Consider the following 12,823-nt stretch of genomic DNA (forward strand, 5'->3'; position numbering starts at 1 on the left):
ACAGTGATAGTTTACATGTCAGAGTGGTTGAGATATCAACAATGCGAGCAAGAAAAGAGAAAGAGAAGGAATGTGTGCTTGCTTGTGTGTGTCTGTGTGTGCGTCTGTGTCTGTGTGTGCGTGCGTGCGTGCATGTGTCTCTGTGTGTGTGCGTCTGTGTCTGTGTGTGCGCGCACGTGTGCGTGTGTGTGTGTGCGTGCGTGCGTGCGTGTGTGTGTGTGTGTGTGTGTGAGGGAGTCAGTGGCTAAAACAGTAAATAACTTCCATGAGAATGAGTGCAGCTGGGGAGCCAGAGGGGGCACAGGGCTCAGCGTCTGCACTACAGTGGAAAGTAAAGCACTCTGTGCATTGTGATGAGGCTGGATTTGAGCTCTTGTGCTATTTTAACCTTGTGAACCAGAGACTATTTTTCACTTATGTTTTAGCCTCCCATGCCATATATTTTTATTTTAAAGTGTCACTCCAGTCATTTTAGCATTGCATGTGCAAAAACTCAAGGAACTCACAAAATGCTGATTTAACAGAAAGAAAGAATGGTCAAAATTGGTAACATCAAGATAACACTATCATTATTGGGTATTTAAGAAAAACAGAACTAGCCTGGATCTTGACTTCTGAGTCTATCAGGTCAGGTTTTCAGTTATTTTAATTTCAATTTATTTGTACAGCTCCAAATCACAATCCAATCATCTCAAGGCACTTTACAAAAAAAACCAACAAAAACAGAAACACACAGTTATGTGGTGATGTCATCAGTGTGTGCCAGAGACACAATCTAATCCAAACCAAAATGGTGAAGATCAGAGTACAATTATCACAGATTTCTATCAGAAATAACAGTTTTACTATCAACATTACAACCATGTTAACGTCGCAGCCACCACTGCCACAGTTCATTACAAATGACGCAACTCAAATGTTGGTTCCTACTGACTAGTTAGTGCATCACATACTGTATATTAGGACACTTTCAATGAATAAATGACTAGTGTTTTGATCTGGTTTTGAGGAAAAGAGTATCGACAGTGTTGCTGTATGGAGACTAGTGAAAGAAAATGTTTCCAACAGATGTCCTGCCTTCATACAAACAGAAACATAGAAAGCATGAGAGAGTGGAAGGAAGGGAAACACTGCATCTCCGGACAGTGCCTATTGATCGCCACCCGGCACACATCACCGCAACTTTCACAAATTGCTATTGAGAAGTGACCTGTAATGCAATTACTGGCCAATCCAGGGCCTTGGCTGCCATCAATTATTAAAAGCTCCCTGAGTCGTGGCCCGCTATCCCGCCTCAGCTGGTGCGTTGTGTCATTATCACATCTGCTGGCCACCAGCTCGCCAGCTGCTACAGCGGGATCTGGAATAAGATTTCTAAGCACAACTTCCCACTCTGTTGAACATATCAGCTGGTATGGGGCCACACGAAGAAACTGAAATTGCTGTATTATACATTCTTTCAGCTACAGTCAAGGTGAGAGGGAGAAGGTCACTGAATAAAATAGGTTTAGGTTTTTCTTGGCACATTATATGAGAATGATATTTACAGAAGAGTAAAAACCCCTTTGTGAAAACTGTTCGCTTAGTTTCTACTTTATAACGACTTCTAGAAGTATAAAAAACAGCTATAATGTTGCCCACTGAGTCCTGGTTTTAAAAACATTCAGTACGGTAGTCAATGCCAGCAAAAAATCAATGGCTACCTCTAACCTGCTTTGTCTCCTTGTCTTCTAATCATTTTATATATATTCCAGCTTTGCTACAACGTTAGCTCCTCTGTAATCACTTATATTTTCCTTGAATGTTTTCTGCCATAAGTTTTATGATGAAAGAAGACAGCAAAACAGCAATGCAAGCATTGCATGATAATTGCCCTTTGCTTGGAACTGACACGGTAATTTTTCTTTTAGTTGTTCTCATTATAAAAAAAAAAAAAACCTTGTTCAAACTGGTCTTGTAATTTTTTTCTTTGCTGGTCATTTCAAAATAATTTATTTGTTATCTAGCTTCACACCCAAGTAGCACTTTAAAATAATGCCACTGAAAGTGCAATGTTTCATCCTGAAAGCAACTTTGACATCAATTTTTAAAACAACTGTTTATTCCAAACTTCTATTAAACCATTTTGGTGATACAGTACCTCATGTTCATTGCTTCAATAAAGTATCTTAAATAGACTTCTAATAAAATCATTTATGTTGCTATTCTCAGTAAACTTTAAACCAGCAGTTTGATTGTGTTAAAACTCTTACTTAAAAAACTGTAAACATTAGATTAATAGAAAGAACCTAAGAGGAATGCAGAGAGATTAGATTACAAAATGCAGAGAATGGTTCATGGTGCTTCATGGTGCACAGTAAAAGCTGCAAGAGGTCTGTAAACCCTGAGGGAAAAAATGAAATCACTGAATGAAAATGTTCTCTGGTGTTTTAAAGTCTCTACCTTGTCCCACATGGACAACTGAGGAAGAGACACAGGAGCCGAGCGGAGCAGTCAGGTTGCACTAATGCATGACAGAAAGAAAAGGTATACGGTACGGAACATAATATTCTTCAACGATCAATAAAATACCACTGTAGTAGATAAATTATGACTGATTTATTGCATTTTCTTGTTTTAGTTATCTGTCTGCAATTTGTTTAATGTGTGTGGTAAATTAACTGAACAGGCTCAGACAACACTGCATTTGCTCTTGTGGAAAGATGTACTGTAGTGTATGTGTGCGAGGTCTTAAGAGAATGTAAAAGACAGGGCGATATTGCAGTATACAACTATTCAGAGAGAAAAAACCCTGACCTGGCAGGATATTTCCAAGCAGCTGGAGTGAGGCAGACTCAATACAGCAACAGCAGCAGGAGGTGAAACTATGACAATGGCAGAATGACAGAATAACTGTCACAACCAGCTTATCGAGATACTCAAATCATATATATATATGTATATATATATATATATATATATATCTGTGTGTGTGTGTACTTTGTATATATATGTATATGTGTAATATATATATACACACACACATAATAGCTCTATCTGCAGCCGCTGATGTTTCTGTCACCGCCTTGTCAACGGTTGTAGCCACAGTCAGGTTTATGTATTAAAAAGCAAACAAAAAAAAATTGACCTTAATGGTGAAATAATTGGATGATTGATTTTTCAGCGCACATTAATGTGGGAATCACAAAGAGGTTTCTGTCAAATGACTTTTTTCACCTTAAAGTGAATAATCCTTTTTGCCATTTTCCATGCTGGTGACTGCATGGAAGAGTCCTAAAGTGGCAGACGTGACATTAACACTTGTAAATGCTCAGTGGAGCAGGCTGCTGAATATGAAGACTCACCATTGCACTATAAGGCTATACTTTTGTGGATCAATACAAACTCAAGGTAAGGACAGGTTGATTTCAGACTGTGACAATAGCTTCTTGAACTAGCAATAGACTGAGATGCTGAAAAGAGCTATGGGACCTCTGAAATTTCTAAAGTGAGGACATGCTTTTAGAGCAAATACAAAAACATTAGGATCACCCAATAATGGCACTTACCAAACAGGTTTTGAATCGCTCAGACAGTTTAATCTATTTCTCTCTAGTCATTCGAAATCTGAGGACTCATCTTTTTAGTTACCAACAATTTGTACTAAATGTACATATAGTGGCCCTGTGATGGACCGGTGACCAGTCCAGGGTGTACCCCTGCCTTTAACCTAAAGAGTGCTGGGATAGGCTCCAGAAGATCCTTGTGACCCTAATTAGGAATAAGCAGGTATAGATGATGGATGGATGGATGGATGGATGGATGGATGGGTATAGATAATTAATGAATGAATGAATGTACGTAAAGTGGGAGTATGTGTTATTTGAAATATATTATAATTATAATAGGCATTGATACATAACTTGGCTCAACACAGGTCCCAGTGGAGGGTGGTATTGCTGTCTTTTGCTAAATATCTTATATATTACAGTATATATATTATTTTTGAATCATTATACTGCGGAATGTTGGCCAAAACTCTCATTTTAAAATTAAATTAACATCAAAAACTGGGTTACTGCTATAACCACATGTGCTGCAATATGCCCCTGTAGTATAAAGGTGTGTAATTTCGCATATGGATCATCAATCTATTGCCCCAGCGGGTAGCATGTACCACTTCTGAAATTAGTTGGATTATTGGACTAAAGTGAAGTGTTGCCTCCAGACAGATGAATCCTTCTCATTTGTACAATCTGCTCAAACTCCACTTGGCAATGGGAGGTTGTAACATCAGGCCTAGAGCCCAGTGTTAATGGAAGCATTCAGAGTTTATATGACAAAAGATGGTGTGTTGGCGTGTAGCGATCTTTGTTACAATTATGGCACCAGCCATGCTTCACTCCTTAAAGGGTTTTAACCAAAATCACACTACTTCATTTTGGTTGTTGTTGCTGTTTAGTGTCTTGCAAACATGCTGGGACTGTACTAGAGAAAAGAGAACTTGGGAGGGAAGCTCAAACCTTTGGTATGTTCTCACCCACTACATGAAAATATTTCTGACATTGGAAAGATTTTTGGGCACTGGTTTCAGGTGCTGTTTGACCATCGAACAAGCACTTTGATTGGATTATACTGGCAGCTTAAGCTCAAATGGGCTGCCCACCAACTGGTTCAGGACATAAATCAATCAGCCAATCAAACCAACGCCACAGGCATTAATCTCCTGATATTACAGCCTCCACTCTTCAGTGAAGGCTTACCGTAAGATTTGGAACCTGGCTGCAGGGATTTGCTCCCTTTCTGCCCTAAGAGTATTAGTGAGGACAGATCAATGATCATCGGCCACACATCTGGCTGATCACTGCAGCTTATTCCAAAGGTGTTAGGTGAGGTTTGAGGTCAGGGCTCTGTGCAGACCAATCAGGTTCTTCCACACCAAACTGGGAAAAAATAGATTTTATGGACCTGGCTTATTGCATGGAGGTAGTATAATCACACTGTCGTCTAAAATATTGTTATATGTTTTGCCATTAAAGTGCCACTTAACTTGATCTCAGTGATCTAACCCAACTCATGAAAATCCCCAGACAGGCGTATGTGGACATGGCCATATGTTTTATGTAATTAAACAAACCTCAGTCTTTCTATAGGCTGTTACTAGAAAAGCTTAAGAAAATTCATGAACTATCAACAAACTGTAGAATCTGTGTTTTACACTGAATATATTACAAATACGACTTTCAGAAAGTCTTTCTACTGTCTGTTGTGGAGACTCATTTGAATTTTTATTACCGGCTTATGACCTGCTAGGATCTGGCTGCATACTGCTTCACTTAAAAGCTTTGTTCTGGTATGGACTCTGGATACTGCTTATTCTTTTCTTGCTTTACTGTCAGTGCCTGCTAGTTTTTCCTTCTATTGTTTGGCCTGTGAGAATGAAATAAGCTGCTCATTAGGTCTATGAGTTTACAAAAATCTGTATCTTTTCGTGAAGCATATATTCATATTGATGCTGTCATTATAGGTTCAAATTTCCTTGTGCATCACACCGGCATTCTGTCAATGACCGTGGATTCATTAATTGACGTGCATTATGTGGTAAACGGTTTTCTTTTGGATAAGGGTGATTAGGATAGTTGATGAGGTGATAGCTTGGAGAGAGGGAGGGGGTGTTTTAGCTTCAGGGCCTGCGGCATTATTCATGTGGACGTGCAGCTATGCCTCCTGCACACTGCACCACTAATCTAAATCTACAAGGAGTGAACTCCTGTGGTTGTGCACGCTTAGGGGAAACAAATTATAACTGAGCACCACCAAAACTCTAAGCTCCTCCTCCAAATACCTCTTCACCCAATTCACCTGGGGAGCCTGGCAGTTATTGACCAATGAGGGCAACTTATTGAGAAAAAGCTGCCATGAAACTGGGTCGCAGGAGCCAATCAATGCCATGGATTTCTTGCCCTGGCATTATCTCAACTGAGGGACGGTGTATGTGCGTGTGCGTGTGTGTGTGTGCGCACACGTGTGCGTGTGTAGTGGGGTTGTGAAAAAAAGAAACGGACACAAATCAGTCATGGAGGCACCTATACCACTACCACTATACCACTCCCTCCATCCACCCACTCTCTCCAACCTGCCTTCTCCAACCCCTTCCTCTTTCCTCTCTCCTGCTATTCATTTGCTTTCATGACTTTTCTGTTGTTTGTTTGCCCCTGGGCTGAAAACTCTGTGTGTATATGCGCTCCATTGTGTATGTGTGTGTGTGTGTGTGTGTGTGAAAGTGCTCTGAAATGACGCATTGATTCACAGTGTTCTATATTTTCTCATCTGGCTCACTATTACAGTGTGAGTCAATCGACGTCGTATTTCTCTCGTTCCCTCTTTTACTTTCTCCCTATTTCTCTCTCTCTCTGAGTACCACAGTATCATGTTGTTGAATGGAAGTGTTTACGAGGAGTTTTGTATTGCTGTTACAAGAGAAGTTTTTAGAGTGTAAGTGCATGTATTGTGAATATTTGTATGTGTTATTTTGTAACTCACAACACGGTGTGTGCATGCACACACACACACACACACACAGTGGTCTGAGTATTTCAGAAACTGCTGATCTACTGGGATTTTCATGCACAACCTTCTCTGAGGTGTGGTGGTCTGAAATGGTCCGAAAAAGAGAAAATATCCAGTCAGCGGCAGTTGTGTGGATGATAATGCCTTCTTGATGTCAGAGTTCAGAGGAGAATGAGCAGACTGGTTCAAGATGACAGAAAGGCAACAGTAACTTCCTGTAACAATCGTTACAACCAAGGTATGCAGAATACCATCTCTGAACGCATAACACGTCGAACCTTGAAGCACATGGGCTACAGCAGCAGAAGACCACACTGGGTGCCACTCTTGCCAGCTAAGAACAGGAAACGGAGGCTACAATTCACACAGGCTCACCAAAACTGGACAATAGAAGATTGGAAAAACGTTGCCTGGTCTGATCAGTCTCGATTTCAGCTGCAACATTCAGATGGTAGGGTCAGAATTTGGTGTAAACAACATGACAGCATGGATCCTTCCTGTCCTATATCAAAGGTTTATGCTGGTGGTGGTGGTGGTGGTGTGGTAACGGTCTGGGGGATATTTTCTTGGCTCACGTTGGGCGCCTTAGTACCAATGATGCATTGTTTAAATGCCACAGCTTACCTGATTATTGTATAGTATTATAGTATCGTTGCTGATCATGTCGATCCCTTTATAATCACAGTGGACCCATCATCATATGGCTACTTCCAACAGGATAATGCACCATGTCACAAAGCTCAACTCATCTCAAACTGGTTTCTTGAACATGACAATGGGTTCAAATACTCCAACAGCCACCACAGTCACCAGATCTCAATCCAATAGAGCCCATTTGGGATGTGGTGGAATGGGAGATTCGCATCATGGATGTGTAGCCGACAAAACTGCAGCAATTGCATGATGCTATCATGTCAATATGGACCAAAATCTATCTTAAAAAAAATCTATCTATTTATCTGTATATATGTACATTATGGTGCCCCACACAGTGCACAAAATGAGCATTTGAGTGTGTGAGAGAGTATTTATATGTGTGAGGAAAGATTTGCTAGTGGGTATTTGTACCCTGTTCCAGCTTGAGCTCTGCATTCTCCACCCTGAAACCCACACGTGCACACAACCACACACACATGTGCACAAAAAAATATTGCATCCTCCTACTCGTGAGGACTTTTGCCAGAATCAATAGAAGCTTTTTAATGCATCTTGCTGTAGTACAAGTCTGAAACTGGAGCATGGGATCACAAATATCGTAGTCAGGGCCTGACGTTTGGGACGCGGCCTATTTTAGACCTGTCTCACTTCACTCTTTCTCAAAAAAAAAAAGCTCAGTAACTGTGTACTTCATATAAGGAAATATGTTTTTCACATTTCTCTATGTGAATCTACAGATTATGAAACAGGCAGAATAATGTCATTTATAGTACCTTTCAATATTTTTAAAGCCTTAAAACGGCACCCAAACATCAGTATTTAGTTCCTGCTGGTGGATTCTTTTTTTTTTTCAAAAAACTCCTGCCAAAACAAATCTATACATACACATGGATATTATATAAAATACTGCACTATATGAAATCATCAAAGCAAACTCATAATGCTGTTTATACTGTATTTTCTTACCAAAGAGCAATTCTTCTGCCAAATTGCTTTAGAAATGTTAATGTGGGTTTTCTGTACCTGCTGAATATACACCATAAAGCTTTATTGGATTGGGGAAAATATAATAATATTGGATAGGACTTGATACACAGTATTAAAAGACTCAGACTGGGATCAGTAGCAAAAGGACTTCTGAGAAGGCCACACTGTTTTCTATAGTGGCTCAAATCACTGCAACTTTAGAAAACATTCATATAGACAAAACACAACCAAATTAAAAAAAACTAGCTTCACCATTTTGACAACACATGTGAAGCATTTAGAAAAGAAAATGCTGTAGAAAGAGAAAACACAACCAAATACAAATATCTGCTGAGTTAACAACAGAAATCTGGTGCTGGAGACAGCTCACATTGTGGGTTGGAAAATGAAGTAAATTTGCAGTGTATTTCTGTGTTCGGTTGTGTTTTCTCTTTTTCTAGTGTGTTGAGCTCTCAGGGCCATTGTAGTTTTCGGTGTGGTTGATTTAATTATGTTAGCAGAAACTTAGTCCCCATCATCATAATCCCACTTACCCATACTTTCTAATGCCACAATGGAAAGGGGGATATGAGAACAATTTAGCATCTATCACAAGTAGTTCAATGTCAGTGTCATTTTAACACCAGTATTTTCGCTTGTTTACCCAAAGTCTTTCCTGATACTGCACTGGCTCACTCACTCACACACACACACACACACACACACACACACACACACACACACACACACACACACACACACCCTCACACACACACACATACACACACACACACACACACATACATATACACAAGGTAGGCCTTAGTGCTTTCTCTGAGCTACACCAACAGCCTGCAGCCATGCTTACAGGGCATTTCCACTAGGAAGCCAAATCCCCTCTTCTCTCAGCTCACCTGGCAGCGAAAGAAAAAAGCAAACTTTTTAAATGTAAGGGTTTTTGGAGCAACTTTGACGATAAAAACCGCATCAGGAAGCGAAGTGAAGGGGAAAGAAGCTTTAAGGGAAAAAAAAAGGGGATTTCATTTGCAGGGTTTTGGTTGTGTTGGCTTGTGAGTGGGGGATTGATAGAGGATGAGGGAGGGAAGGAGGTAGGTGAAAAAAAAATTGGAGGAACAAAGAAAGAGGGTGTAGCCATGCGACATAAAACGTCCCGCTGCCTTTCCCAGGGCCAAGTCCTCACTCTGTTTCTAATGAACTCATTTATTCTGTTTTGCTGGCTTTACCCCGACCAGCAACAAAAGACACTCTCCTGGTCTGCTTCAAGGTTTGTTGAGCATCTAGGTCTGTCTTATGGCATTACCTTTGTTTACTTAACGCTCACCATCGATCAAATGCAAACCTGAGACTGTCATCCACTGGCAAAGGCAATGCTAATTAGCATGTCCTTCTAAAACCTACCAATTGCAACGGACTGAGTAAATTTATTTGCTGTCAGTGCCTTAGTATGTAGCACACAGTTAGATACAGCCGCTTTACCTTAAAGATGTAAAGACGATCCTCAAAAAGGTTGTTTTTAGGCCTGTGTATTATGGTCTGTGTCAAACAATAGCAACAAAGGCAAAAACATCAGTCGCCAGCACATTTTGTGTGAACACAAAATCGCATTCTGATTTTGGCCAAATATTTAATCTCTCCTCCTCTCTCTCTCGCTGTTTCTCTGTCTCTCCCTCCGTCTTTCTTTCTGAATAATATGCCACTGGGAAGGAAAAAAAAAAAAAAAAACTGAGAGCACGGATCCCCACTCCTCCGCTCTTCTCCGCTGCACGTCTGTGATGTCATAATCACTCACATCAAAGGCTGTGCGCTCAACACGGCGACTGTCAGCTTCCCTGGAGGCGTCATTAAAACGAACGAAGCAAACTGAGGCAGGCCTGACAGAGATGCATCAAAACTTCCTATCATGCACATACACACACATGTACAGCTGGGCGTGTGTGTTTATTTGCACGCTCGCATGCAAGTGTGGATACATGTGCATCCAGGTCATTGCACGCTGTATTACAAAAACACACATGCACACAGTCACGCACAAATATGTAATCAATAAATCATGTATACACTGAAGAAAATGCTCACAATGCACATAATCTCACACACACATATGTACCCTAACAATTCAATATCTACTTCTCTATGGTAATGACAGTGTGCTGAGCATTAAAATGAGACACGCGTTGCTTCAGCTGCATTGCACATGTAAGTGGTAACATCCATCTGTCGTGAAGATGTGCAGTCGTGATGTACATTCGTGATACATAGTCATGTTGCTGCCAGTCCAGGGTATAATGTAGAGCATGCACATAAATGTACAAATAGCCTACATCTACCCGCCCACCCGCCTTTCATCCCTTTCTGTCTATCTCTCATACACTTGCCCACACACATGGATGCATGCACACGCACACACACACACACACACACGGAGGCACACACTCATTTTCTCAAACTGGAGGAAGGACTATAAATAGTATGCCTATGATGCGATGCTGTGTGTGGTTTCTCCCTATGGGTTTGAGTTTGTGACTGTCAAAGTGAAGAGAGGGGGAGGCAGCGAAAGGGGGGTTTGGGTTGTGGGGGAGAATGTCAGAGGAAGATGAGGGATATTTAAGAGAAAGAAGGGCTGTGCTCGTGTCTGGTCTAGAGCCAATGATAAACAGTATATGACAAGATTTAAAATAAATTTAGGGCGTTATTTGTTAAAAATGAGCATCTGTAGTAGTTTGTGACAGAGTGAAGATGTGTTTATGTAATGTGATTTTTGCTTCTGGGTTGACATGGCGTTCCTGGTGTATGACTTACCCCTGGCAGGGTCTTCTGCTCATGCAATGCATTCTGGGCTTTCAGGGCCGACTCTCTGGCACAGTAGGTGAGGAAGGCACAGCCTGAAATTACAGCAAGAGAGAGAAAGGCAGTTATATTATGTGAACTGGGGACAGAGAAGGGGAGACTGCCATTGGGGGGTGGTGAGAGGGGGGATTACACCAATTATCAGCGAATAGTCAAAAAACAAGACATGCAACACACACACACAGAAACAGACAGAGCAAGCCTGCAGCCATTGCTCTGAAACTGTCTACATGGCCACATTGGGACTCTGCTTATGTGTGTGCCTGCACATTGCGCACAATAAATGGCATTTTAGCCACTGAGCAAACTCAACGTTCCTGTATACACAAAGCCAATCCAAACACATGGAAGAAAAGAAATGAAAGTGGGACCAAAAATTGCAGCTTTGTAGATGCGATGACTTGTGCATTCTGTTGTGTGAGAGCCACTCTGCCTGCAAAACACATCAAATCTGCCTGAGCTTTTTCCCTGGCAGTCTGAAATAGCAGTTATCCATTCGTCCATCGCACTCTTCTGGCTGCTGTGACAGGGATAGACATTTCCCTGACAGCTTCTCTCTCTTTCTCTCTCAGCCCCATCCCCTCCCGTCCCCTCCCTCCCCTCCCACAATTCTTCTTTATTTCTTCGTCTCTCTGCTCCATATGTTCCAAGACTACCCGCAATCCTCGGTTTTGCTAGCACCTGGGCTGACATGTGGGGGTGGAAGGAAGTTTGGAGATGCAGGAGGCGAGGAAGGAGAAGAAATTGTGGGAAACGTGTAAACCATTCCCTCGCTACCCCCTGTTGACAGTGAGGCGCATGCCACTGTCAGCGAGCTGACAAACTGTCAATCTGCAGATCAAGGCTAATGATTCATGTTTTTGACAGTTTAATAAAACACTTACAAAAACTATTCCACAATAGACTGTGGTGTCATGATTCAGTTTCAGGCAAATTTTCCTCAAACTGTATCTGCAGGTTTTTTGCTTGTTTGTGGTGGGGCAGACTAGAAACAAATTAATACAATTTTAAAAAGCGTTCATTTAAAGTTCATTAAATTAAAAAAAAAAGAAAAAAAAAATCTCTGGCCTTGCATGATGATCACAATATCAGTGGACCTCTGAAGCATTTGAAAGAGTTCTTTTTAGTGAACAATGGGGTAAACATCACACCAGCAAAGAAAAAGTCTTTTTCATCTTTTGAGTTGCACAGGTCTACATGCTGACAACCTCTTCCAGCTGCGACACGAGCACAGTGAGACAAAAGAACCATAGTATGTTCTGAGAACATCAAGGACTGAGCATTAGAAGATTATCATGCACCCCTCCTCCAAGAAAATGCACTTTAAAGCAACAACCCCCACTCTTATAGCTCTTCGCATTTGGCTTTGCTTTGTTCTTTTTGCGTACTGGGGGCTGTTTATTGTTGAGGGCAGCACCATGCACTATATGTAGAAGCAGCATGCCTCCCATCCTTTCGGCTCCATGTCTTTAACCCCGGGTCGTCCTGATGTTGGTGTTTTTAATTAACGGGCCTCTCTCTCATTAGCGAAGTGGGAGCTGGCCGCTGACAGCTTGGCTACCTCCTCGTCCTCTCCGGGCCTGCCGTGTTAGCGCTACATGCCGGCACCATCCCACAGGAAGCACACAATGAGCCTCCGATTCACACGACTGATACTCATTCCCATATTTGCAGCATAGGCACCCACTTCATCCACTATATTCAGGGGTGGAGGAAGTATTCAAAGCCAGCAACACCACAATATAAAAATGCTCCAATGGTGACGCTACTATTTATGTTAGTG

General features: G+C 41.4%; 1 protein-coding gene across 1 annotated transcript in view; it reads right to left on the reverse strand.

The window, feature by feature from the left end:
- Positions 1 to 12,823, reverse strand: part of celf4 (CUGBP, Elav-like family member 4) — a 77,303-nt gene that overhangs the window by 43,282 nt on the left and 21,198 nt on the right. The window contains exon 2 of the mRNA XM_026306212.1: positions 10,993 to 11,075. Within this exon, the coding sequence (XP_026161997.1) occupies positions 10,993 to 11,075 (83 nt within the window). The remainder of the gene's footprint in view (positions 1 to 10,992; positions 11,076 to 12,823) is intronic.

Source organism: Mastacembelus armatus, chromosome 5, assembly GCF_900324485.2.
Source record: "Mastacembelus armatus chromosome 5, fMasArm1.2, whole genome shotgun sequence".
NCBI classification, from domain to species: domain Eukaryota; kingdom Metazoa; phylum Chordata; class Actinopteri; order Synbranchiformes; family Mastacembelidae; genus Mastacembelus; species Mastacembelus armatus.